The 27,995-nt window shown below is 48.3% G+C and overlaps 1 protein-coding gene across 4 annotated transcripts; it reads right to left on the minus strand.

The window, feature by feature from the left end:
• rnf24 (ring finger protein 24) lies at positions 1 to 27,782 on the minus strand. 4 transcript variants are annotated; one of them, XM_047044327.1, is made up of 6 exons: positions 27,367 to 27,782; positions 14,688 to 14,837; positions 11,296 to 11,338; positions 9,530 to 9,571; positions 5,241 to 5,320; positions 1 to 3,617 (listed from the first exon to the last, which is right to left on the minus strand). In XM_047044327.1, exons 2-6 carry the CDS (start codon positions 14,828 to 14,830, stop codon positions 3,416 to 3,418), a joined length of 510 nt encoding a protein of 169 aa, XP_046900283.1. In that variant the 5' UTR covers positions 14,831 to 14,837; positions 27,367 to 27,782; the 3' UTR covers positions 1 to 3,415. The 4 variants fall into 4 exon arrangements, with proteins under 4 accessions (XP_046900283.1, XP_046900284.1, XP_046900285.1 ...); XM_047044328.1 differs by lacking the exon at positions 27,367 to 27,782 and adding an exon at positions 23,567 to 24,924; XM_047044329.1 differs by lacking the exon at positions 27,367 to 27,782 and adding an exon at positions 16,718 to 17,013.
• Positions 27,783 to 27,995: the final 213 nt, after the last annotated feature.

Here is a 27,995-nt window from a genome sequence, read left to right on the forward strand (position 1 = left end):
TGACTCTCTTTTAGACAACAACTGGGACTTCAGTAGTCGTCAAAATCACATGCACGCAATTCACATTTCAACCCGCCTGTTTTAACTGCACATCCTATCCTAACTGTACATTCAGTTGCAGAACCTTGAGTTTGGGGTGGAGCTTTAAGACTGGCTGTGTTCAGGTTTAGAAGGTGGCAGGGTTGGCAGTCCAAATACTGTACACTGCTTGACAGGTGGGCTAGGGAATGGACAATAAATATCAGTCTGTTTGTTCAATCAAATCTGCAATATACTTAGTGATAAATAGTATGGCAGAGATACAACTCTACTGAAACATAGTTAACCGGTAAGTCACTCACACATACAAACAACGTTGAGTGATTTCAAACTTTTTTCTTTTTGAACTCCATTCTCTGGTCAACTACAGGACTGTTTCATCACAAACATTGACATACAACACACGCATGAGTAAAGCAAAAGTAAAATAAAAAAATCCACTTCCCTGCTAAATTTGTTCTCTTTTTTCACCCATTTGGAACAAATACTACTCTACAACTGTTCATCTGTAACCAGGCCATACTTTATGATGTTCCAGAAAGTAGGGGCAGGTCTTTTCACTGAGGCTTCGTATAAGTGTTTAATGAGTTATTAATCTAGAACTCTGCAATCTCTTGTCTGGCAATTTGAGCTATCACGCTCTCCAACTGTTTGTGGATGTCCATCTTAAAACACAAAAAACAACTGTTCGGTACATGGCTGTATGACTCTTAGCACTGAGAAGGCCGTAGTGAAAAAGGCCCTGTCCATTCTGAGAGTAACCAACAACACAGCTTCGATCACCATTCAGCCCTGTTCAAAAATCCAATATTTGGCTTGAGTTCTTTTAGGGAAAGTTGCAATGTCGTTTTAAGTATTATGTGACACTAATCATGGCCATGACCTCTCACCTTGATCTAGTCTGTGGCCTTCACAGTTTAGCAGCCTGCACCTGCCTGGGTTAGGAATAGGGCAAAAGGACATTCACACAAATGACCTGTTTCATAGTAGGGTCCAGTTTCATAATGCTCTGTGTGGGACTAACACATAAAGGGTGAGGGAAAAGCCCAGAATAAGGCCTCTAAAATAGCTACACTTTGTGACGAGAGAATGAATGAAAGTGCTGCCTCACTATAACTTGCCTCACGTTCATCTCTCCCTGTGTGTGTGTGTTCAGTTCTGTGTTCTGGTCATTAGCACGGTCCTTGTGTCAGTGCTAACAGTACAAAGAGGTGTGCTGGGCTGGGGACAATGATATGCTGAGGGCAGCATGATTTCTGACACGTTTTAGGACCAGTCAAACAAACAGCTAACTCATACAGCTAACTCATACAGCTAACTCCTACGGTACAAGGTCAGAATACTCACCTACAACTAAGCTAAAGGCCAGAACCATGTTCTTTTTAAGAACCTTGATCATGGGTTATTATTTAACCAACACCACAGTTGACACCAACAACCACAGGTTGTAGTTTCTGATTTGCATAGTGTTTGGCTTATATATGTATATATGTATATTTTTTTACTTCAGGACCTCACAACATTCTAAGTGCAATCGAGGTATTTGGTAACTAAATATAGACTTGGGCCTGACGAGATCTCAGATCTGAGAGATCTATCTCAACATTTGGCAACGTGTACATATGTGCACTGTACAAATATGTATAAATGCTTTTTATTAGGTGTAAGATTAAGAGTTGGTTTTGTTCAGTGATTTCCTTTTCTGCCCATCCAAAGAGGAACACTGGTGGTTGTGCTAATGGAACAGCTCACAGTTCTGCTAGTGGGCTGTACGCTGAATCGCATCACAAAACAAGCAACCTTTAACTATGGGTTCTGACATTCACTGACTGCTAAACCCATGACTCACACTTCAAGAGCACTGTGGCTGGGAGCGATACTAAACCTTCACTTACGTAACAATAAACAAGGCTGCTGATTGGCTGCAGGGCCGAGGAGTGCCGCAGACGCAGGGTGTCGGGTTTCTCCATTTCCTGTTCGCATTAAGACAGGAAGTGACTGGAGCCAGGACGCTCCTAGCGTGTGTTGACTGACGTGTGGATGGGATATGCAGCACTCTCTCACACACACACACACACGGTGTGACCAGGTACGTTTACTGTTAACATGGCACCCTTGTTTAGAACGGTGTAGAGATCAGGTTCCTGGATGGAACCGAGATTTACAGGCAACTGAAACAACTTCAGAGGACAGTGACGTTTGAACTGTCCAAGTACAGATGGGTTTTCCAAACTAGTCACGAATGTTACATTTCTCTTAGCCAAGCTCATTCTAACCATTTGTTTAACATCAGCATTGATGCAGATGACATGCTGTTCCTAGTGTCTCAATAGAGTGAGGGGCCCACAGAGGAGCAGGGGGGGGGGGGGGGATTCTTAATGGCATGGTTGTCACATCATCATTCTCAGGGCATATTAGTACATGGCCTGGCTCTACTGAAATGACCGTGGCCACACTGTCAAAGACACACTCACACACACCGAGCTGTGAGTACCAATCTGCAGAGCATTCGTATGAGGGTGGGGGAGGAGTCAGTGGCCTTCTAGGCACATTGACCTCTATGTTCACATTTAAGTGGGCACCATGACCCGAGGTTAACTAGGCTTAGTGCTCTTCTCACAAAACACACCAACACTCCACACACACAAGCCTTCAGTAATCAGTTGACTTGTTTTGTGCAGGAAGGGGGGGGGGGGGTGTAAGTGTGAAGGAGTATCTGGTCTTTAGGATGGTGTGGTTCTAAGCATCTAATGTGTTTCCAGACGTTGATTTGAAGGCTATTGTCCCTTTTAAGATATTTTCTCAGTAAAAAAAAAAGTCCACACAACTACAAATGAAAATTCATGTGGCTCTGTACACATAAAAGAAAAGCTAATCTTAATAAAATATAACCTTGCTACTACTCTCCTCACAAGCAATCAAGGTTGACTTCTTATAAAGTGCTCGTTAAAAACAACAACAACAAAAGTTATGTAAAAAAAAAGAAAGAAAAAAATGCAGCCATTTCCATTTCACTGTCGTAGTTGTCTGACTTTGTGTCTTTCATTCGTCTTGCGCTGGTGTCCCCAGAAAAGTGCTTTGGTTGGGAAACAGAGTGACCTCAGTCAGAACTGGGACAGCTCTCCTTCCATCGTCCCCAAAAAAACGTCATCAAAATAAGACACCAAAAATGATCAGTTGCCGTCAAATCGTTTCGATTTTGTGACTTTACAAAGGCAGCGAACAGAGGTGGAGTACGTGGAGTTGGAGACGCCAGGCTGCTGGGTGTCTGCAGAGCGCCGTCCACTCCTCATGTCCGACCACACTCACATACACGTGTACCTGTACAGGTGAGGGTGTGTTGAGTGGGTGTGTCGATGTAGTAGGTATGTGTGTGCTACACCAAGTTCTCCACGCCTGGCAGAGGCTGCTGGGGCAGAGGCAGCTGGGCCAGAGGCTGCTGGGGCAGAGGCAGCTGGGGCAGAGGCTGCGGTATGGCCACGGCTGCGTCCAAGGTGCCGGCCTGCTGGGCCAGCTGCAGGACGGGCATGTTGCACAGCGGGCACACCTTTCTCACCTCCAACCACTTGATGAGGCACCTGGAGGGAGAGAGGGAGACAATGAGACACAGACAAACGGAGAGACAGTGAAGAGAGACAGATGGGACAGAGGGGACACGGGGGAGAGATTTTTTGTTGATGTTGTCTGCATTTTCATGCTTTATTGAACAGTGACAGTAAACGGTGACAGGAAAGGCAAGGGAGAGAAGGGGGGGGGGTGACATGCAGCAAAGAGAGGGGATGAGGAGAGAGGGGATGAGGAGAGAGGGAATGAGGAGAGAGGGAATGAGGAGAGAGGGAATGAGGAGAGGGGATGAAGAGAGAGGGAATGAGGAGAGAGGGGATGAGGAGAGAGGGAATGAGGAGAGAGGGAATGAGGAGAGGGGATGAGGAGAGAGGGAATGAGGAGAGAGGGAATGAGGGGAGAGGGGATGAGGAGACAGGGGATGAGGAGACAGGGGATTAGGAGACAGGGGATGAGGAGAGAAGGGATGAGGAGAGAGGGGCTGAGGAGCGAGAGGGCTACATGGAACCAGGTCTGGCCAATCAGCCACAGCTATGACTCAGAGCGACACACTTGCGAGCTCTCTGCTGGTGAATTATTTAGGGCCGGTCCAGGCTATTTCTGGCGCGCTGGTCACTGAGGTGACGGGCTGAGACGTGAGGGGGGGATGGGTTTAAGAGGGAGGGGGGTCACAGAGGAGGTGGGGGTTGGGTGGGATTGAGTTGGCCCCTCCTTTTCAGAGACTCCCAATCCATCAAGTCCTCCATTGTTGACCTCTCTCACACATCCACTTTGTCTCATTCCTTTTCACTCTCTGGCTCTGTTTCCACCTGGCATTAACATGCACCTTGGTTGTCCCAATCCTAAAGCGGACAGCTTTGAGGATGTCAGTTCACGCCTGGCATCAGAATGTGTCTCGAGTGACCACTTGTGATCTCACGAAACCACTTCTTTGTGTAAAGAAACACATCATTTCCCTTTTGCAAATACCAACTGAGTTGTTGTTTAGGCGCAAGGCAGCAATGCACTTCCCATGCCTAGTCTGACGGAAATGAACAACATTTGAAATCAAAACAAATCAGACTGGGTCTATTCTTTGACTTTGTGTTCCAGACAAACCAAACCGCCCAAGATGTTTGACGCACTCATAATAATAATAATATTATCTCTATGGGATCTTTTTGACGTCATGGACAAAGCCAGCTCACACGATGTGTTGTTGTTGCCTATAATCACACTGTCAAATGTTGGGATGGAACTCCACAAACGTGTCTGTGTTTTTGTGGTGTGAGCGGGAGTAACACTCATACCACAGACACACATACCCCTGTGTTGATAAGGCTGTGTCTGTTGATAAGGCTGTGTGTGTTGATAAGGCTGTGTGTGTTGATGAGGCTGTGTGTGTTGATAAGGCTGTGTGTGTTGATAAGGCTGTGTGTGTTGATAAGGCTGTGTGTGTTGATGAGGCTGTGTGTGTTGATAAGGCTGTGTGTGTTGATAAGGCTGTGTGTGTTGATAAGGCTGTGTGTGTTGATGAGGCTGTGTGTGTTGATGAGGCTGTGTGTGTTGATGAGGCTGTGTGTGTTGATGAGGCTGTGTGTGTCGTGCGTGTGTACCCAGGGTGGTTGTTGACGGGACGGGACAGTGTCAGTACTTACTTCCTGTGAAAGGCGTGTTTGCACGGGCAAATCCCCAGCTCATCCTTCTGTTTGAACTCCTCCAAGCACACTGCACATATCTGGGAGAGAGAGACAGACCGAGAGAGAGAGACAGTGAAAGAGACAGATAGAGAGAGAGAGACAGAGAGAGAGAGAGAGAGAGAGAGAGAGAGAGAGAGAGAGAGAGAGAGAGAGAGAGAGAGAGAAAAAGAGAGCATCAGCATGGCAGACTGTAGAAACGCTGAAGCAACAGAACAGTTTGTTGTTAAGAAAGTCTGTCCTTACACATGCCTCTGATGTGTGAGCAGGCTTGTGTGAGGGAGCGCTCGGTGCTGTTCAGATATGTGTTATGTAACCAACACACACGCACACACACACACACACACAGGGTGTGATTTATTTAACAAAGCCCACTGACTCATTTGTGACATAATATGTAAATCTAAAAATGAAACTGAAATATGCACACACACAAATCATCCTCAGCTTGACACACCAGTGCCAAGAAACGTCCAGGCGGAAACCAGTCTGAACCAGCTCCTCGTATCTCCTCTCCCAAAACCGGTCTGGCCCGGTTCTACCATGTTGAGCCCCCCGGGCCTGCGCTGCCACAGAGGTGACACCAACACCACCCAGGAAGTCACAATAACAACCCACAGGGAGAGAGACAGGGAGGGGGAAAGGGGAGTGAGGGAGGTACTGTAAACTAAGGTGTGATGAGGCCCCGGGTGCTTCCTTGGTCAGGGCTTCAGGGCCTAAAAAGCCTGCTTGTTTTTTGGATGGCTTTATTCAAAGACCCAGGACCGCTTTCCTGTGGAAACAAACGAGTGTCTTCCTCTAGTGTTTTCTCCAGGACCAGACGGAGGGAGGCTGAGGGGTCAAACCCAGCAGGGGGGACCATCACTACATCCTCTCAGTAGCTGAGTCCTGTCAGTCAAAATGACATATCCAGCTTCAATGTGTGAAACTACTATTTTCAGACTGTCTATACGACAATACGCCAATTGTGCCAGCCCCATTCAACACTTTGCTATAGTGTAAAAGTCCCATCGAAGCTGAATAGAGACCGTGGCAAACGTGGCTGGAGCTCTCACAATTCCTACTAACGCTGGGTGTGTGTGTGACAGTGCTGAGACATTCTACATCCAGAATGTGACAATAGGGCACATTGTGGGTGGGTAGACAGTGTGCATAGTGTGAGTTGGGTGTTAAACTTCTCGCAGTCAGACACAATGGAGAAGACAGTGACATAAGCAGTGGCCGAAGGGCAGACTCCATTCGGCTGACCAGACTGGGTGTGTGTGTGTGTGTGTGTGTGTGTGTGTGTAAGAGGTCCACTGTTACCATCTGTTTCCACTTGCTCTTTCTGTTCTGACACCACTGAAGTGTATTGTTCCTGATCTGAGTCTTAGCTACATCTTAACACCTGACATTTAAAAACCAGACGATTGTACTCGTTGTTCCATACTGTGACATCACAAACAGGTGAGGCTACCTGCAGGAGCAGCAGAGAGGCCTCCTCCCTGTTGCCAACACACTGCTGCTCAGGAGCACAGGTGAAAGCATGGCGGCCCAGGCTCTGGAGCTTCTCCCAGGTGACTCCGGGAGAACAAGAGAACAAGACTCTCTGTTGAATCCTGCCTCGCTATCCTCACTAAGTCAATGCCACAGTTCTTTTCAATGCCTTGGCAATAGACACACTCTCTCCAAAGACACCCTGGCTGTAGACACACTCTCTCCAAAGACACCCTGGCTGTAGACACTCTCTCCAAAGACACCCTGGCTGTAGACACTCTCTCCAAAGACACCCTGGCAATAGACACACTCTCTCCAAAGACACCCTGGCTGTAGACACTCTCTCCAAAGACACCCTGGCAATAGACACACTCTCTCCAAAGACACCCTGGCAATAGACACACTCTCTCCAAAGACACCCTGGCTGTAGACACACTCTCCAAAGACACCCTGGCTGTAGACACACTCTCTCCAAAGACACCCTGGCAGTACACATTCTCTCCCCAGAGAGAGAGACACTGACAGCGACAGCTGGTCGACTTCCACGCCTGTCACTTATTATATATACTTATTTTCTAGAAAACTTTTTCTGGAGCTCACGTAAGCAATGACATCACTGTGGGAAGATGGCAGGATTTGACCTGGGGGGAAAAACAAATCTTCCTTAGTATTGTGAAACACACTGAAAAACACAGAGGTGCCTTTGTGATGACAGAATGAGTGTTTCTGTAACGACTGTTCCTGTCTTGCCTCCTTCTTCATTCTCTCTCTTGAATGTCGCTGGTTCTGACAACTGTGCCCAGTACAGAGACCCAGACCACGGCCACGACATTCTCCTGAGGAAAAACATCACGCCTGCTCTCGCCAGCGGAGAGACCGAAATAAAGAGCCAGCCTATAAAAAGCCACATAATGAGTTCAGTCAGAGAACATGATAGAGAGGGTGAGAGAGAGAGGGGGGGGGACAGAAAGAGATGGCGAGATAGGGGGACACTCACGACACTTCCTCGGCTCTGTCAGTGAGGTTAGCACAGCGTGCTGCATCAGAGTCATGTAAGAGCGGTGGCGAGGCAGGAAAGGGGATTCTGTAACTGTGGAGTTGCTGCTCACGGTTCATTAGATGTATTGTTCCTATTTATTTCAGAGGCCAAAAATAATTTTTGCCCTGTTGAGAATTCTGTCTCATCCTTGGTGCACCTCCGTGGTTATGCAATATGCGCCTCGTTCCTGTGAAATAGAGCGAACACAACAGCTGGCTCCAGAGCCTGAAGGAAAACTGGTCTTCTGCCCCCCCCCCCCCTCCTCCCCCCTCCTGCAAACCAGCTCATCTTAGTTTGGATCAGGTTTGCAAAGATGCAAATTCTCCCTCAATCCAGTTGACAAAACTCCATAGCCTTGCTTTAGCGGGGGCTTATACCAGCTCTCATGTGAAAGCACGCAAGATTTCCTGGGTACATGTGAGAGGAGGGTGTGTATCGTGAGGTCAATCCGGGGTAAGGGGCTGGGGTGGTGTGTGTGTGTGTGTGGTAAGACATGCTCCACCACCATGGTTGTGGCTGTCAGAGGTGACCAGCCCCTTCTGTCTGTCAGCAGGGTTGATGAGTCAGCTGTCTTCCAGCCGAGCTAGCCATCAGCCACCTGGACGTACTGGGATGGGAGGAGAAGTCGCACGGAGCAAATTACACACACACACGTGCACGTACACACACAAAGTCATCACTCGTGTGGGGGTCGTAGTTTCAACTGACACAGACCAGTAAACGTGTCAGGAAAAAGCAACCAGTGCAGTATTGCACATTCAATAAACAGGCTTACAGAGACCATGTTCTGAGCTGATGATTCCTCTAGGAGATTGATGATCCATAGCAGGTCTGTACTGTTGTACGGTATGATTTACAGTGTACATCATCGTCTCTCTACATTTATAGCTCCTAACAGACGAGCTTGATAAAGGATTGAAGTACAGTTTTGCTGCACAAGGCTAAATCCAAAGTAATATAGCGATGTTTTTTTCTTTTGGAATGGTTCCCTCCCAAAAATGGGTCAGTACCCGGGGCTAGCATTAAAGTGTGTGTAACAGACTGTAGAGCCCTCTCAGAGCTAATAACAGCGCGCGGGGGGGGGGGGGGGGGGGGGGGGGGGGGTTAGCTCCTGGCTGTGCGAAATACCAGGCCAGAGAGTGAGCTCTGAGGTTTAGCCTAACATCCCACCTAGCATGCAGGCTACTTTTCATTAGCACGGCGGTGCTGAAAGGCGAGTGGTGTTTCAGGAAGGTCCACCAGGGCAGCGATGCACACTGACTCTGGGTGAGTTGTGGATGTAACAGACACCTGGAGCTGACGAACACACTGACGGTGGAGCGCTTGCACTGGCGTTGACACACGGCCCTGCTAACTTTAGCCAGAGGTGTTAGTTTCACGTTGTGGAGCGCAAAATAACTCATGGGAACAACAAGGTATGCCAGGGACACAGTATGCTTTCAGTCAAAACTGTAAAACTCCAAGCTTTCTAGGGCACATGACAAGTCCGTGGCACTTTCAGGAAATCTCTGGACGTATGAACATCAAATGGCCTTTTCACATGGCTGTCGGCAAAACATGTTTTCAGATCTGCCAGATCATGGCAGGCCTTGTCAGGACTGATCCATTCCAACTAGTGTGTGTGGCCCTCGTCCACAGACGGACAGGACGTCCACTCCGAGCCCTCTGGGAGCATCCAAACACCACACCACTCAACATATGCAGCAGAAAAACTGAGACATGGCAGGCAACTTACCTCATGCAAGTTTAACTCTTTCACTTTTTCTTTCTGTATAACCTGCGCGATAAAGACAGAGAAAAAAGTCACCATTAGTCAACCCAAATGAAGTGCTCCACTTTGATGAACATATTACTTTGCCGGCACTGCCTTCATACAGTGAGTGCCAAGTGCCATGGGAGCTTCTGACTCCCCCCCCCCCCCCCCCCCCCCCCCCCCCCCCCCCCCCCCCCCAAATGAGCTTCCTGTCTGGACACAGAGGCTAACTATATGGCATACAGTATATACATGTATTTAAACTGAATTAAGTCCCAGATGTGATATAGTATGTACCCCCCCACCTCCTCCTCATAGGCGGGTGGTAAATGTAGCCGGTACATTCTGTATTGATGTAAGCACATCTATCTTTAGGGGAAGGCTGGAGAGCCATTCTGCTGGGCTGGGCTGTAGAGTGACGTGAAATGGAAACCCATGTGTGTCTGGAGTGTGACTGTCTAGACTAACGCCTTCATCTAGTCACCTTTGGAGAAAGACTGGGAAAGAGAGTGTGTGTGTGTGTGTGTGATGAGAGACAAAGAGAGTGTGTGTGTGTGTGTGTGATGAGAGACAAAGAGAGTGTGTGTGTGTGTGTGTGATGAGAGACAAAGAGAGTGTGTGTGTGTGTGTGTGATGAGAGACAAAGAGAGTGTGTGTGTGTGTGTGTGATGAGAGACAAAGAGAGTGTGTGTGTGTGTGTGTGATGAGAGACAAAGAGAGTGTGTGTGTGTGTGTGTGATGAGAGACAAAGAGAGTGTGTGTGTGTGTGTGTGATGAGAGACAAAGAGAGTGTGTGTGTGTGTGTGTGATGAGAGACAAAGAGAGTGTGTGTGTGTGTGTGTGATGAGAGACAAAGAGAGTGTGTGTGTGTGTGTGTGATGAGAGACAAAGAGAGTGTGTGTGTGTGTGTGTGATGAGAGACAAAGAGAGTGTGTGTGTGTGTGTGTGATGAGAGACAAAGAGAGTGTGTGTGTGTGTGTGTGATGAGAGACAAAGAGAGTGTGTGTGTGTGTGTGTGATGAGAGACAAAGAGAGTGTGTGTGTGTGTGTGTGATGAGAGACAAAGAGAGTGTGTGTGTGTGTGTGTGTGTGTGATGAGAGACAAAGAGAGTGTGTGTGTGTGTGTGTGATGAGAGACAAAGAGAGTGTGTGTGTGTGTGTGTGATGAGAGACAAAGAGAGTGTGTGTGTGTGTGTGTGATGAGAGACAAAGAGAGTGTGTGTGTGTGTGTGTGATGAGAGACAAAGAGAGTGTGTGTGTGTGTGTGTGATGAGAGACAAAGAGAGTGTGTGTGTGTGTGTGTGATGAGAGACAAAGAGAGTGTGTGTGTGTGTGTGTGATGAGAGACAAAGAGAGTGTGTGTGTGTGTGTGTGATGAGAGACAAAGAGAGTGTGTGTGTGTGTGTGTGATGAGAGACAAAGAGAGTGTGTGTGTGTGTGTGTGATGAGAGACAAAGAGAGTGTGTGTGTGTGTGTGTGATGAGAGACAAAGAGAGTGTGTGTGTGTGTGTGTGATGAGAGACAAAGAGAGTGTGTGTGTGTGTGTGTGATGAGAGACAAAGAGAGTGTGTGTGTGTGTGTGTGTGTGATGAGAGACAAAGAGAGTGTGTGTGTGTGTGTGTGATGAGAGACAAAGAGAGTGTGTGTGTGTGTGTGTGATGAGAGACAAAGAGAGTGTGTGTGTGTGTGTGATGATGAGAGACAAAGAGAGTGTGTGTGTGTGTGCTACAGAGAAATGGACTGCTTACTTGTTTGTAGGCGTACAACTCCTTGTGGGCCTGATGCCGTAACCTGGGGGATCACAGAAAACACAGCACCTCTACATTAGTAGAGGAAACCACCAGAAGATCTTACAATGTCTTCAAATGTCATGGCATAAGAAACCTGCCTTAACAAGAGGAGAAAGGAAAAACACTTAGAGCAAAGTAGAAAACCTTATTCTGAAACAATAGTGCTATAATATCATCTTCACTATGGTCAATAACAAAGTGCTACAGTCTGTTTCCACCAAGTGGGGGGGGGGGGCATTAAGAAAAGCTGTGAAGTCTGCTTGCTCAGACATGACATGGAGAGGTTTGTTTGAGTTCATTTTCTCCAGCCATGCCAAAGACCTCACGACCTGTCGGGTAACAGACTCATTGGGAGCCTACATGCATTTGGTAAGTCATAAAAAGTGATTGTTGTGAAAAATGTGCTTTCCGTGCAAAAGCTGAACCTCCTTGGGTTTTAGAACAGAGGTCAATGTATGAGTTGATCAGACATGTAGCCTGTTCCTGGTTAAGGGCTACTGGACTGAACCAACTTCACAAGTCATGTTCCTATCAGCACAGCGGGCTCTCATGCTACTTGGCATTGCTCTGACAGTATTGGGCTTCTGTCTCATTTTATGGTGAAATGGCACCGCGCACGTTGTTAGACTGCGCCTGTTTTAGGGAGAGGTTTGAGGGAGCCGTGCTGGCCCTGAACCCAATGACACTGACCTCTGACCTCTGTAACACTACCACCCCTTCCTTTCCTCTCCGATGCATAACCACCTGCCCCCCCTTCTCTATTCCACACACACACACAAAATCTAAAGGTATGTGTGAATGGGAAGCAAAACAGCTTACTACCATTTCTTTCAAGGTATTTACACGATCATTACATGTGAAAAATAAAAGTTTGTACAGACTAAATCAAGTTGGGCTTGAAAACAGAGGGAGAAGATAGCGTAGCTCAAGAACGAGGGGGAGGAGACTGACATGAGAGAAGAGAGAAGAGAGAGAAAGAATGAAAAAGAAACAGACAATGCAGAAAGAAAAAGACGTACATAAACATGGTTTTGTTGAGATTTACCTCCATTACAAGTAAGCTTAACCTCTCGTAGCAGTTTGAGAGGGATCTGTGAAACAGACAGCACAGTCTAGGAGAGAGAAACTGATGTTCTGTACGAGAGCAGCAGGTAAGAACGTAAGGCCTCCCAGGAGGGAGGGGGCCAGGTGATGGGTGAGGTGTGGTCCTCCCAGGAGGGAGGGGGTGGGAGGGGTTGCCCTTCACCCCTGACGGGCCAACACAGCCAGGAGATGGAGTCCATATACACGCTTATCGTTCTGGGAGGGATTGATGTGTATTTAGAGCTAAATAAACGTTGTATTGTATGTGCTCTTGTTAACCTGCTTAAAATACACAGGCATCACACAGGTTAAAACTCAGTAGAATGTCTATAAGCTATATGTCTATATAACTGTGGAGATGTCTTTGAGGTATTTACAGGTGTACTCGTTTTCCTTCGACATCCTACACAAACACTCCCCAACGTCTGCCTGTCATAGGACTCATTTCACACGCGTGTGTGGACTGTTGAGGGTAGCTGTGACGCTCGGCCGCACACGCTTGAGTGCGTGTGTGTTTACCTTTGTCCGGGAAGGTGTGTATTCACATGTCTACTCCAGCTCGCTCCATTTGCCTTTCTCTGCACACATCCCTTCCTCCCCTCATCCCTCCCTCGCCTCTCTCCCCCAGGCTATTTGTCTCTCTGTTGAGAGCCTATGACTGGATCGAGTCTGAGTTAAGTAGGCCTCCAAAATGAGAGTTCTGTGTGTGTGTGATGGCTTATGTGATTAAGGGAAGCATTCAAGGGAGACTGCATCTTTAGAAGCCTTTTGTTCTTGTGTCGTGTCTCGTATTGCTATGAATTGACTTGATAATCCGGCCACCTTTGAACATGTTCATGAATCGTGACACTGAATCATTTTCATACAGTTCATATTTAAGGGGGGGGGGGGGGGGGGGGGGGGGGGGGGGACACAAAAAGAGTGACAGTAAGCAGAAACACACTTACCGTAGTCCCGGCTGGGCGGGCTAGGGTGGGTGGGATGGGGTGAATGTGTCTGAGAGATGCTGCTTCTCACTGCATTAGGTAAGAGATGCTTCACAGTTGCAAGTTATTTCTACTGCCTACTGCTGCTAGGGGATGACCACACCCCCGCTACCTAGCACGGCAACAATGGTCTGGACAATTGTGATTGGACCACAGAGGCCCAATCAGATTTCCAGTGTCTTATCCTGTGGAAACAGCTAGCTTCTATAGAAGGTTGGGACTTAAACCATAGCTGTTTTCTCATGAGGATTTCAATACATGAAGCTGCTCTTGCTCAACTCTGATTCAATAACCTCACAGTGATACACGTGAGGTTAGGACTACATTTAGATCAAATATCTAAACTAGTGGCTTCACTGAGTAGCCACTGATCTGGAGGTAAACATGGAGTGGACAGTGTTGGTGAGAGGTACGACGTGAGCCTCTTCCAGTCTGGGAGGGTCATGGGATCGCTAATGAGGAGAAGCAGCTTTGAAATTATTAGTTTTAGCAGTCAAGAGGCCTTGTGGTGGGATTTCTTTGTTCAGATTATCAAGTCAGCAATTGTATAGACATTCTCCAAACTGTTCTGTTGATCCTATTGACCCCCAAAAAATGGAGAAGAAGTAACCAAATTTGATTAAAAAAATTACAGTTACTGTCATCCAAGCCATCAAAGAACAGTTAATAACTTCATAAATGATGTGCGTGACCTTTGTTCTGAACCAAATCACAGATTAGGGTTATGGTAAAAATGTCATTTTCACAATTTCAGAAACAATTTAATCACTTCCAACACAGGCCTTTCTGTAGGGTGTGTATCGTTCATTTAGCATAACTGTACCGTAGGCTGGAACCCTTCTCTGAAAGCAGCTCAGGTCTTCAAAGAGAGCGTGATGAAGGACACAGTCCCTTGGACCTGGCACAGGAGATGAAGGAGCCTTCCCAGAAGCGCCCCCTGCCCACACCACCTCCACGCTCGCCCTGTACTCACGAGGCCGAGCTGCTTTTGAACATCTTCTACCAGTGCAAACTAAGCCCCCCCCTTCCCCCCCTCCCCCCCTCCAGTACACAGTTCTAATACAACTCCCTGGCTCCTCATGTTCTTGGGTAACATGCTGGTGTCCGTTCAGGTTAGATAGGGGGAGGGGAGTCAAGCATCTGATTGGACGCTGCTTGACTATGCAAACTCAATCAAAAATGTAATAGTAGAATGAAGACTATGGCGCTTGTGGCGATGGGCCTTCAACACTAAACAAACAGCTTGTCTAAAACCGGCCATCAGCCCGATGTAGATCTTACCTGATGAGGTAGCAGCAAAAGAGGAGGCTGAGGATGAAAACAAAGATGGCCGTCCCAAACACCACAATGTAGATGTTGAGGGGAAGGTTCTGGAACCCTATATTAGGCATCCTGAAACTGTAGTGTTGGAAGTCAGAGCTCATGGATATCCTGGAGAGAGAGAAAGAGAGAGAGAGAGAGAGAGAGAGAGAGAGGGGGAGGGAGAGAGAGAGAGAAAGATGGAGAGAGAGAGAGAGAGAGAGAGAGAGAGAGAGAGAGGGAGGAAGGGAAGAGGGAGAAAAGGAGGGGAAAAAAAGAGGGGAGGGAGAGACATTAGACTGTAACGGAATGATAGAAGTGGCATGACTAGTAACCATGACAACAGTGGAAAGCTGGGTCGATAAAGGGCCTGGTGATAGGAGAGCCCACTTTCATATGACCTAACCTACCAGCAAAAAAGATTTGCACCAGTTTTCCTACAAATAGCGTATGATGACGTAGGTTTCACTCTCTCACATTATTCATCCCAGGGGGCAACAAACACTTCCACAAAGTCTGCTTTGCAAAGAAACCAGCAGCACTGAAAACAGGGTTTAAATCAGACAGTGCTGCTTCCCAGGGAGAGACTCAACCCCCCTCCCATGGATCAATGGATAAGAAGAACCTAACGATGTCATGTTTATGCCGCTGGTACTGTGGGAAGCCAGCAATACCAAACACATCTGTGTGGTGACATTGATCTGCATTTGCAAGGTTACATGAACAGCCTGTCTCTTTTCCTAGAAGTCAATGGGAAACAGATTGCTATCGTAGCGCGGCCTCCTCCGGAAGACGGCTGCCTCTTTGTTTATGTAGGACCAACACATGGTTAGGACAGAGACCCAGCAGAGGTCAGACACACTGTACGTGACGCCAGCAGGGCGGCCCAGGCAGCAGGATTCGAGGGGAATGTCCTCTCGTCTCTCAGCCACGCTTTGAACACAAAGCCCACTGGCTCCCGGGGAGTGTGTGTTTCACTGTCTCAGGTTCCCTCCCACTAGAAGGGGAATGTCTGGACATGCCCGCTCTCAGAAGAGGAGCGGAGGACGACAAGAATGGCTGTTCTGTTGCACTGAGAGCCTGCTGGATCTCCCCCCCCCCCTCTCTCACCTTTCTTTCACTCGCTCACATACACGGCCACACACATACACAGCCACTCTCTTGAGACACTCTCTCTCTCACACACACACACACACACACACGGTTAGGCTTTACTTCTCCCTGCACACCCAAGCCAGCTGACAGGGCCAGCGATAAGCACTGTTTACTTCAGAAGGCTATGGAACGCTTCTGCAACACACACACACACACACACACTCACCCTTGTGGTGCCTTCATGTTGCAGGGCTGAAACGAATCTATACCTCAGAGTGGCTGTGGTTCAGGGCAGAGTTTGGCAGAAGCGGAGGGGGAGGGAGGAGGGAGTGATGTTTCCCCCCCGCTCAGTCAGCCACCCCCCTCCCTCACACACGCCTGGGCAGCAATAACAAACACAGCGCTCTGTCCCCCAGCAGCCCAGCCGCTAGCTGGTGGGTAGTGGTAAACAGAGCAGCGCTCTCGTTGGCTCCGCTCGGCGCTACCACAGCCCCCCCCAGCGTGACATGGCTCACAGCCAAGACCTGCCCTCTCTTCCTCTCCCATGTCCCCTCTCTTACTCTGCCTTTCCGCGACCCCCCATCTTGCTGTCTTCCTAGGGTCTCTCGTCCTCTGCGCCCCTCTCTCCCCCTCACTCCCTCTCTCTCTCCCTCTGTCTCTCTCTCCCTCTGTCTCTCTCGCCTGTCTGTCTACCAAAACAGAGTGAGGTTATCTCAACCACATCCACATGGCCCTTTGACACACAAATTCCTGTGGGCGTGAAGTCAGGCACACAGCCCGGCACACAGACTCACACAATCTCTCTGGAGCAGCCTACTGAGTCTGCTGAACCCAGACCTGCTCGCAGGCAATTCACCGATCCACCTCCATGGATCCCCAAGGACATTTCGACATGTTTGACCCAGTAAGAGAAATACCTGAGATTGACAGAGCTGAAAGACTTGGCTTCATTTTGCTGCCGTTCCAGGTGGAAGGATCACCGAGTCTGAAACTCTCAGTGCAGTCTATACAACCCCCTCATCCTAGCCAAGCTAGACATCCTAGACAGGCTTGACTTCCATCAGTGAAAGACTGGACTTGTTTGTTGTGGGTCATCTACCGGATCTTGCTCCGGTACTCTCTCCCTCTGCGATCCTTCTCTTGACTAACTACCCCTCCCCCCTCCTGGCCCAGAGCTGCTGTTTGGAGACAAAGCAGTTTCTGTTGGAGCTGCCAGCGCCACGCGCGGTTACGCAATCCAGCTAAGGGATAAACCCTGCTGCTGGGCGGTCTCCAAGGCCTAGGAGGCAGGGGTGTGGAGGGAGGGGTGTGGAGGCAGGGGGAGGGGGCAGGGGTGTGGAGGCAGGGGGAGGGGAGGAGGGAGGGGTGTGGAGGCAGGGGGAGGGGGCAGGGGGAGGGGTGTGGAGGGAGGGGTGTGGAGGCAGGGGGAGGGGGCAGGGGTGTGGAGGCAGGGGGAGGGGAGGAGGGAAGGGTGTGGAGTCAGGGGGAGGGGGCAGGGGGAGGGGTGTGGAGGGAGGGGTGCGGAGGCAGGGGGGGGGGGGCAGGGGGAGGGGAGGAGGGAGGGGTGTGGAGGCAGGGGGAGGGGGCAGGGGGAGGGGGCAGGGGGAGGGGTGTGGAGGGAGGGGTGTGGAGGCAGGGGGAGGGGGCAGGGGTGTGGAGGCAGGGGGAGGGGAGGAGGGAGGGGTGTGGAGGCAGGGGGAGGGGGCAGGGGGAGGGGTGTGGAGGGAGGGGTGCGGAGGCAGGGGGGGGGCAGGGGGAGGGGAGGAGGGAGGGGTGTGGAGGCAGGGGGAGGGGAGGAGGGAGGGGTGTGGAGGCAGGGGGAGGGGAGGAGGGGGAGGGAGGGGTGTGGAGGCAGGGGGAGGGGAGGAGGGGGAGGGAGGGAAGGGCGGCATTCAGATACCATCAATCAACGCCATGTAGGTGCTCCCATGACTTGAAGGGCGTATGTTGTTATTGTTAAGCTGCATCAGACTGTCAGGAAGAGAAAATGGTTCCTTCAGCTTTTAAATAACTGGGCTGTTAATGGTCTTGGAGCTACTTTACTTAGTGGACTCATTACAAATGTGTTTTTATGCAGAAACCCCCCCCCCCAACTAGGATCAGACTAGAAGGGCGTTTCACACGCCTCAGGGCCAATCTGAAAACCTGGAAGGCCAACTGTCAAAATAGCTGACATCCTATGTACAACGCACACCACCGGACAATCTATGATGACATGACATAGCCTGCATGGAGCCACACCAGGGACTTCCCAATCTCCTAAGGACGGAACCCAAGGTGACTTCTATTCTCCTCTACCTCATACTCCCTCCTCATGCAGAACAGCACAGCCCCCCCGTAGCCCTTCTGCCGGCCCCCTCCCCCTCTCCCTCCCCCTCCCCCTCCCCTGCCATATCAAGATTCGCTGAGTCCAGGGGTCCAGGATGTGCCTCGTTGCTGAGGTAACACTAGCCTGCTTGGGTAAACAACCAGGCATGTCAAGGTGTCTCACCGTGTGAAACCGGGAGCGTCCGCAAGTTAGTCACACAATAAGCCCACAGAGGCAACCCCCCCCCCCCCTGCCTCCTTCCCCCTCAAAAAGAAAACCCTAAAACGAACTTTGTTCTGTTGATGCTCTATGTCAGCTATTGAGACTCAAAAGCCCCCCTCCCCACCCCCCCCCACCCCCTCCCTCCCTCCTCTCTCTGCAGTGCATCAATGTCGTCAACGGGATGTCTCTCAGCCCATCTCTCCTGGAGGTCCAGGGAGAAAGGACGGCTCATTCACGAGGGGAACGGAGGCAGGAAGGAGAGGCAGGTCCCTGTCAGGGAGCGGGGCAGGCTGCTATGAAAACGGCCACAGTCCCTGTCGACTCAATGAGGGCAAACGTTGAACACACACAAACCTGAACAAAACAAACATCGTCCTGTTATGACCTCATGACGTGAGTATTTATGAGAATTTCACACCAACAAAAGAGTCACTGAGACACTTATTGTCACCCGGTGGAAAGCACCTTAACTTCCCTACCAGTCTCCCATAGTCTGGAGGAAAGCACCGGAACATCCTCAGCTCATTCCTAAACAGCCTGGTTCTGCCTGCTGGTTCCACACAGTCTATAAATACCTCTCTGCCTGCTGCTGTTTTAGACTGAAGGAGCCTCTCAGGACACAACAAACCCAGTCGCACGCCTGACTGGATACCAGAAAGAGGGAGGTGGGATACAAACTAACAGAACAGCTTCCCTGTCGCCACAGACGAAACCTCGGCCTCCATCACACAGTCCAACAGAGCTGGCCCTGCACTAAGGCACAGGTAGCATCTACTGATGGTCAGGATACGTTTGCCTTTTTGCATTGAGTGAAGCTGATGGAGGCTATTCCTACACTGAGGCAACATTATTCCTAATCCAGTTATATGACTAGAACAGGAGAGCCTTCATGCAGACTCCATGAACTGGCTAACGCCTGACAAAGCCAGAAGTCGGACGGCAGATGTTCGACCTTCCTACCCCTTCTCCCTCGCTCCGTTCTGCTCCCAACCCATCCTCCCTCCCCTCTCCCTCCCCTCCTCCCTCCCTCCCTCCCTCCCTCCCTCCCTCTTGCGTAACCCGCTGGGGGCTGGTGTCACCACATTCCTAGGAAATGAGAGCGAGTGTGAGCACGCCGCTGGTCCCAGCAGTGGTTAGGGGGCTCTACGTGAGATGTAAACACTGAGTGAGAGGTTGGACCTGGGAGAGGCCGGGAGCGGCGGGGCGGCCTGCTGTCCACTGTACGACGGCTCCTTCAGGAAGCTACGGTACGTGAGAAAGGGACGGCCGTGTGCTCATGAAACAGCAGTGGTAAAACCAGCCCAACACAGGCATGAGGAGAGGACGCGGGGGGAGGGGGAGAGAGAGAGAAGGGTGAACAGAGAGGTGGGGAGGAGGAGTAACAAAAGATATATAGCCCTACAGGGTTGGTGGTCCGGTATAGTACATGGGCCCTGCAGTCAGACTGCAGTGTACGGGCACAATGCAGCTGGCTCCGTCATTTCAGACGGAGTGGACCGCGATCGCCCTCCGCCCTGGCGTAGCCACACTGCCGTCGGCATTTCAGCACGCCGGCCCTCGCATAGGAGGAGTTCCATGAGGCTCGTAGGCAGAAGGGTTTCAACAGACAAGCAGATAGAGAACAGCTGACACCTCGCTCCACATGATGTGTCAGAACAGGTAGCCTTTTCTACACAGGCAGATGGTGTTCAGCCACTGGCTTGGAAACTGGAAAGGGTGAGGCTTTGGATAACCCGGACCTCAGCTGAAAGATATGCAGGCCCAGGCCTGGAAAGGTCATTACCACTCAACACGAAAGTGAAACCTTTCTGGTGTAGAATACCAGCCCTTTGTTTCAGCCACAACTCAAGTCTAAATTCTTTGCCCTTACAGGCCTGCCATCAGAAGTTAGACAGAGATCTACACATCACTACACATCACAGTGTTTGCACAGGGAAGTGAGGCAAACCTTATCCAGAACACAGTTTGAAGCACCTCTTGGTCATTTCCCAGCAGAACCTGTCTCCAGAGAAGAACCTGTGGCGAGCAGATGTCCAAACACTCCAAAATCTTAATGACATAATAGGAAAGTGTAGAGTTCATGAGGATGATGACAATTAGGGTTGGTATGGGACGGAACATTTCCGGTAAATTTCTGGAAACTTTCCATGGGAAGTTAAGATTGGGAAATATTCACTTGACGTATTAATTGGAAAATGTATGGAATTCATTGGAAATTTGGGTTAATTTATACAAACATAAAACATTTGTTTGGTGATGTTTGCCAACTAATAAAAATGTTTTTCAGAATTTACAAAAAATCAGAATCAGAAGGGATTTTATTAAGACATGTTTTACTTTTTGGGGGGGAATGGACGTAGTCCTTGGGCTTAAATGAAATAGTATGGCTTCAATAGTCCTGCTGTAGTGTGCATGATTCTAGAAATTACCTGTGCATGTGATGGAGGAATGCACAGTGCATGCTGAGGGTGTGGCCTCAATAGCCCTGCAGTAGGTGGTGTGCATTGTGCATGTTATTGAGGCAAAAAGGGAGGAGAAATGTAACTGAGTTTGCATAAAAAAACTGGTTGTTTTAACCAAGATTATGCTGCAAAATAACCCCCCCCTCCCCCTCATTACATTACTAATATAAAAAGCTAAAGTTAGGATAGTTCAATCGGGTCAAAAAATTAACAATGTAACATATAGGCTCCTGTGAATTCAGGAGAATCTCAACATGTTCTTGACAGAACTGTGGGTCTGGATGTGGTTTGCTGCAGCCTCTCAGCAATGACAAATGATCTTCTTTATTCAATCTGACACAGTTGTTGGAACACAATGGCATCTTTATTAACCCCCCTCTCTAGCCAGCAACCACATAGGCTCCTAAAAGGCTCTTATCAAATCAACCCCTTTTTTTCTCCTGACACAAACCCACCACTTCTCAAATCATAAAGCGCCTGATGATGGTGGGTTTGCTGTACCGCTCTACCCGATATGAGAGGTGGTGGTGTGGAGGGGGGTGGGGAGAGGGGGCTCCCTGTGATCCGAGGGATCCAGTTCTGCCCTGGACGCATTTAAGACTGTAAAGCAACCCCGACTCCACGTGTCCACGACATGGACACTGGAGCTGGGACTTAGAACACCCCAGCTGCTCCAGAGACCAGCTCACTGGATCCATCATTCCAGTAACACCCCAGCTGCTCCAGAGACCAGCTCACTGGATCCATCATTCCAGTAACACCCCAGCTGCTCCAGAGACCAGCTCACTGGATCCATCATTCCAGTAACACCCCAGCTGCTCCAGAGACCAGCTCACTGGATCCTTCATTCCAGTAACACCCCAGCTGCTCCAGAGACCAGCTCACTGGATCCTTCATTCCAGTAACACCCCAGCTGCTCCAGAGACCAGCTCACTGGATCCTTCATTCCAGTCATCTCCCATCGCATGCACAACTGGGACACGGTAGATCCAGTCCACCTTACAGAGCAGCCTAACTCTACAGCGTGTAGTCAACAACATGCTGGACTCCACAACCCCCACTGAGGGCAGAAAAGCAGTGAACCTGACATTGAGACCAAAACATATAGATCATCTGCTTTCCCCACTGAGATCTTATCCAGTTCTTACCAGCGATCAATAGTCCCTCTACGGTGAGGGACTGATCAGCAGGTCTGTGACGCCGACAAACTGAAGTTCACCTTTCACCCTCTTCTTGTCATTTTGTTAAATTGTGTCACTGTAGCTGCATGGCTATTTGATAACTGAGTAACCGTGACTAAGACAAATAACAGGAAGAATGGTGAAATGTAGACATAAAAAAAAACTTTTACAGAATGTTGTAACTGATTGATGAAGGCATACAACACATGTGACTTAGTAGGTAGACCCATGATGTCACATTAAACGGTCATTAATGTATTTTTACTGCAAACTATCACTGCTTTGAAAGCCGCTCACCATGGCATGCTATCAGAAACCCTACTCATCTCTGTCCTCCTTGGCACCTCCTGACCCCCGTGTTTGGAAATGTCTCTCAGTTTGAAAACAAAAACAAACCCGATTTTCACAACTTTGGTCAGAGTTGGCTGTGCTGTCTGTTGCACATTCTTTCCTCTCACTGTGTCGCTCTCAAGCTTACACGCTCTCGCCTGTTCCGAAACAGCTTAATGTTTGCTGTATTTCGCAACAACCCCCCCCCCCCCACACACACAACTGTGCTGCTGGCCAGTTTACAGGGCCTTGTAGTGAGAACCCCCCCCACACACACACACACACACACACAAGAAACAAAGGCTGCTGTCTGAATCTGGGAAGTGGAAAATTCCACTGGAAGCCATGTCCAGTCCTGCGATTTGCACTTCTGAAACCTAATATGCCAAAGGACAGCACAGGGAAAAAACAGATCAGAATGGCCGAGTACTGGCGAGAGAGACCACACCCACACCGCGGCGCTACTGGTTGACTGAGTTTGTAGAGTCCAAAATCCCGACACAGGGACAAGGCCTTATGGCGGCTTAGCAGAGTAATTGGCATCATCACTGCTCACACATGTTGTACTGTGTTGTGTAGAGTCATTGTGGGGGGGAACAGTAGCGAGGCTAAGCTGTGAACAAGCTCAGCTGTGACCCCCCCCCTCTCAGGGACATGCAATGTACACATCAGGCATCATAATGGGGATGGTAACCTTAGGAAAACTCCACTTTGTTCTGGTCAGGCTGTGAAACAATGATGGGTGTTTGGTTGTGGGAGGGGGAGGGGAGAGGGTGTTAAATAGGCGCCCCATCGATTCTAGGAGAAAACATAATAGCCTGAGGCTCTGAAATATCTAACGCAAAAAGAGAAAAAAAAGATCTACTTGTTTTTCAGCCGAGTTGTGCCGAGTTCAGTAAAAAGTAGGTCAGACTAACGAACTTCAGACATGGAGATGGGGGATGGGAGTCACTTGAGCCGAATAAGGTCAACCAAACGTCATGCTCTGGAAGCATCCAGAGAACACACACTCATTATGTGTCGTGTACATTGACACACCCGCACACAAGGGGGGTGGGGAGTGAGGGGCCATCCACCTGGGCCCTGCCAAAGTCTACTGCCCACCTAGCACTGGACACAACGGATATTTACATGTACAAACTTCCATGCTTCATGCCATTATGGGTCTGCAGCCTTACTGGTAAACACATCTCCAATCACACTATAAACCCATCACTGCCACAACTGAGCAGGAACACTCCACAACTCACTTGATTCCCCTACCTTGAGAAATTGAGGACAAAGTAGACACCATGACGACGGTTAAGTGTTTCAGAGAACTGCCAACAACATCAGTGAGCTGGGCGCCACAGTTGACCTGCATGATCGTCTAAATTCACTCAGTATGCTGGCACCCCGATTAAACCGACCCTTAATCCAGGGCAATGGTCTTGGTTGTGCGGTTAATTAATCCACTTTACTGCTGGGCCTGATCTGGGGCCGGGCTGTGGAACCCCCTGCTCAGAGAGGGGGACACAGTGGGAGCACACAGACACAAACTGGGAAGAAACACCATAGAATAACACCGCCTCCGAATGACTGCTGTTGGCCTGGTAAGTAAGCATGCCTGACTTGATGAATTGGACAGATGCCTTTACATGCGCTTGACTAGAAGCACCATTTGGGATCCCCGCCCTATTCTTCTTCTGTGGTCTCATTCAGTAACACAAGCTGGGCCAAACAGCAACTGACACACACAGCTGTCGACCGTCACTCCGCGGCCCGTCCTCACCCTCTCCCACCTAGCCCTGCATGGTGTACGCAAGGCTTTCTCTCTCACGATTGAATTCCCCTGTTGCCTCATAAACAACATCTATTTCAGGCGGATAAGCTTTTTTTGTTGGACTTGATTCACACGTGTATCACACATGCTTTGTTTACATTGTCGGAGATATGCTTTACTGCTTGACTTAGGCTACACGCAGCAAACATTGACATTGATTAAATGGTTGACTTATTCCCGAAGATACACTGCTGCCTTGAAATTAAATGACCCATATGAGATGCAAAATATGAAAGAAAGGGAAAACATAGACTAGCACTATTTTTCCTTTTAACTCACCTCCTTAGTTTGATATTGCGCACAAACTCACCGCATTTTCGCAAAGACGTTTGCTAACCTGGTGAGTCAGTGAGATGGTAAACAAGCCCTCAGGTTAACTCTGAGTGGTGTTGGGTGTGGTATGTTCGGCTATCAGTCTGTATGCTCTCATCTTCAATGAGTTGATTAAAATAGGACCCTCTCTCGCCCTGCTAAAAACAAGGTAACTGATGCTCAGTAAAACACACAGTCACGTGAGGATACGAGGGCCAAAACTGGGCAACAACCACACTCTGCCAAATACAGATTTAGGCCTGTATATTACCTCAACCCCAAACCTCACAGACACTATGACTCCAGCTCAAACTAATGAGGGTGAAGTGTCGACATAGAAAATGATTCTTGCGGTGCTTCCTAACAAAACACACACAGTGTTCATCGATCATCTGCTTTACGATAGCCAACGAAGCAAAGCCACAGCACAACCCCAGCCATTTGATCACAGGGAGTCACATTGCCACATTGCCAAACAACCCGACCACAAACAGACACTAAAACGGAAACACGCTAATGGGGAAATGAGCATTTCAGTCCACAATCCAGTAAAGAATGATCTCTATGATTGGCCTAACCTCAGAGGATCATCTCATCACAGCGTTGCCCTAGGGATTTCTTTTGTCAAAATGCTTGGTGCTTTCTTTGCCAAAAGCACAGGGTTTCTGCCACCTCAGTCCAGCACGGCAGAGGGAAGACCTAACCTAGCGGCTGTTAGTAACATGCTGTTTTGGTCATTCAGCAGACTGCTCGAGTATAATACTTGGAAGATGGAATCCTGCCCTGCACATGTCTGGCTAGTGGCTACATGACTTGATCTAGGAAAAGGGACTACATGTCAATCTGTTTTCAGTGACAGCATGGGTAAAGTGTCACATAACGGATAGAATGGTTTCTTGTTTCAATGTGCATACATTATCCATCTCCTTGACATGTAGTGCAGCAATGCAGCATACAGGTTTTTCTGGTAGCAATATCTCCAAGTCAGTGTTTCTATCTGGCCTATCAGTGAGATGTTAATCGACAGCCAAACATGACTCGCATCCAAAACAAACACGTTTTTTTGGCCTGGGTTTGGCCGTTAAGTCATATACCGTCATACTTTTACTTTCATTCAGTTGTTAAATCAAGGGCGTCTATGAGTCCATTAATAAAATCATTTTCAATACTAGTCTGTTACATAATCTTGTTACAAGTCCATTTGAACAACTTTGATCATTTAACATCACCGAAACTGACCCTCACTGGGGAGTCCCATGTATCCTAGTGTACACCAGCAAAAGTACATTTACAATTACCGTCAGCCTTTTTTCCACTTTAACAGGGGAATTGCATAACTGGGATTAAGACCAACACAGCTGGGCGTGGGGACGGGAGTGTTGTTAACAGTGAATCTGATGTACTGGTACTTTTTGTGTTTTTATATTCCGAGGTATCGGCTCCTGGAAACAATTGACTGACCCCCCTTTTTCTCGGGGGGTGAGGTGGGGGTTTCAGTTGTTTGTAACCACAGTGCAGCAAAGATGAGGCTAACTGACATCTCTGGACATTGTGCAGAATAACATGTCCCTGATTCCTTCTTAATAGCTGGTCTCCTATGGAGAGGGCACAGGGAGCACAGCTAAACGGTACACAAGGCGAACTGAGGGGATGGTATTATGGGAGGAGAGACAGACACAAACAGAGTACACACACACAGGTAGATCTAATGCTTATTTTTAGTGCTTGGTTTTACGATTTCAAAAAACAATAAGTGAAAACAATAAGTGTTTCATCTTGTTGCTATGCTTTGTCAGTACATAAGAGTAGATCCCAAAAGTTATAATGTAGTAACTATCTCATCCTTGATTGAGGTACATTAGAATACAAAAACCTGTAACATTCTTAAAAAATAGATGCGGACAGGGTTTACAATGTTTTCTACAACAGCTCTTAGTTCAAATCCTCTAGCGCGCTCATTGCTTAATTTTGTAATTGCCGGCCTAGTACTGGCCTAAAGGTTCTAGATTTTAGGTCAATTTAAAAGCTAATAACCAAATAAAAGCATCTTATTCCAATTGTAATACCTAGTTATAAGTATTATTCTGTTTGATGGCACAACGTGTTATGAAAGTGACTCATTAGTGCTGTAGAGCTCCAAACAGTTTCAGCCGACTGCTAAGAATATTCATGGGGACGCAAGAGTTAATGTTTTACCCAAGCGCGTCTTTAACGTTCGTTCTCCAACCTCTCAGTGAAATTCAATGCAGCAACATAAGAAGACAGAGGCAACATCTAGTTTATTAAAGTGATGCTTACCACAATACCAGACTGTTATTCCCATATAACACATAGGCATGATAAAGGAAATTATAAAAACACAAACAATATTTTGTGTAATAGTACTCACAGTGCTCAACTCAAGAGGCTTTACTTATGAGTTCTGTTGTTATTCTACACAGCACGTGCCGCAATACAAATCGAGTGATGAAGTCATAATTACAGACAACGCATAGTCTGGAAGTCTACTACAACAAGACAGCTCCCACCATAAATGGAGTATTTCCTTAATTTATGCTACTTAAGAATAATACTTAAGTAGCATATGTCGGTGAATAAGGTTTGCTTTGTTAATCGACGTGATCTGGCAGAACGATTTTTGGCAGCTAGCTCTCGGTAGTTACTAGTTCTGACTGAATAACTGAAAAACCTCCCAAGTAAAATTGTCGTCTTTAGCTACTGTACCAAGCCATATAGCTAGCTAGCTATCTATCTAGATATACCCACACATACACCAACATCCATAACCCATTAATGAGGTAGGCGTAAGTAATAATCAAGCATCAGCATTAGCCTCAGGTTAGCCTTGCCTTGTAAATGTGACTGAAATTAGAGCACCAACATACCCTGGCAACGAAGCAAGATATAACAGTACAGTAAGACAACTTACCAATCGATATTGACTCCGATATTTTCTTTGTGTTGGAATCTTCTGTACTGCCAATAGAGAAAATATTGCTTCGAAACCAATGGAAAAAAACTGACCAGTTCAAAAAAAAAAAAGCGAAACGCGAAAGCCGCTCAGTTTAGGGCGTCTTAAATCAGTTCGCGACTACTGTGGTCGATGTCAAGCTAACGTTTGTCTGCTTTGAATCTACGGTCTTAACAAGGTTACGGCCAACATAACGTTGAATCAAACACTTAATATGTCAACAAACGCTCCTCGGGCGACGGTCTGTGTGTTTTCAGGTGAAGATGGCAATTGATATTTGCGTAGACAATTTAAATTCAACGCGTTTCACACGTAGCTCTCGACTAGGTCCCTCCTCCTAGCCGGTTCAACATAGACAGAGAGAGTACAGTTTGTTCGTGGAGTGAGGGATGCAAGCTGAAGCGAGGAGGGGGATGCTCACGTAGGTAGGTTACCTCCATCCCCACATAGCTCCATTCGAGGCAGTTATCACATTGTTCTTGCAAGCACACAACTGTTTTTGAAACCATAACTGAACAGATACAGACCGAAATTATTACATAGTCTACTCCCTGAAATCCTGGGTATTGTACTTTTAATTGTTTAAT

This window comes from Hypomesus transpacificus, chromosome 22 (genome assembly GCF_021917145.1).
Source record: "Hypomesus transpacificus isolate Combined female chromosome 22, fHypTra1, whole genome shotgun sequence".
NCBI classification, from domain to species: Eukaryota; Metazoa; Chordata; class Actinopteri; order Osmeriformes; family Osmeridae; genus Hypomesus; species Hypomesus transpacificus.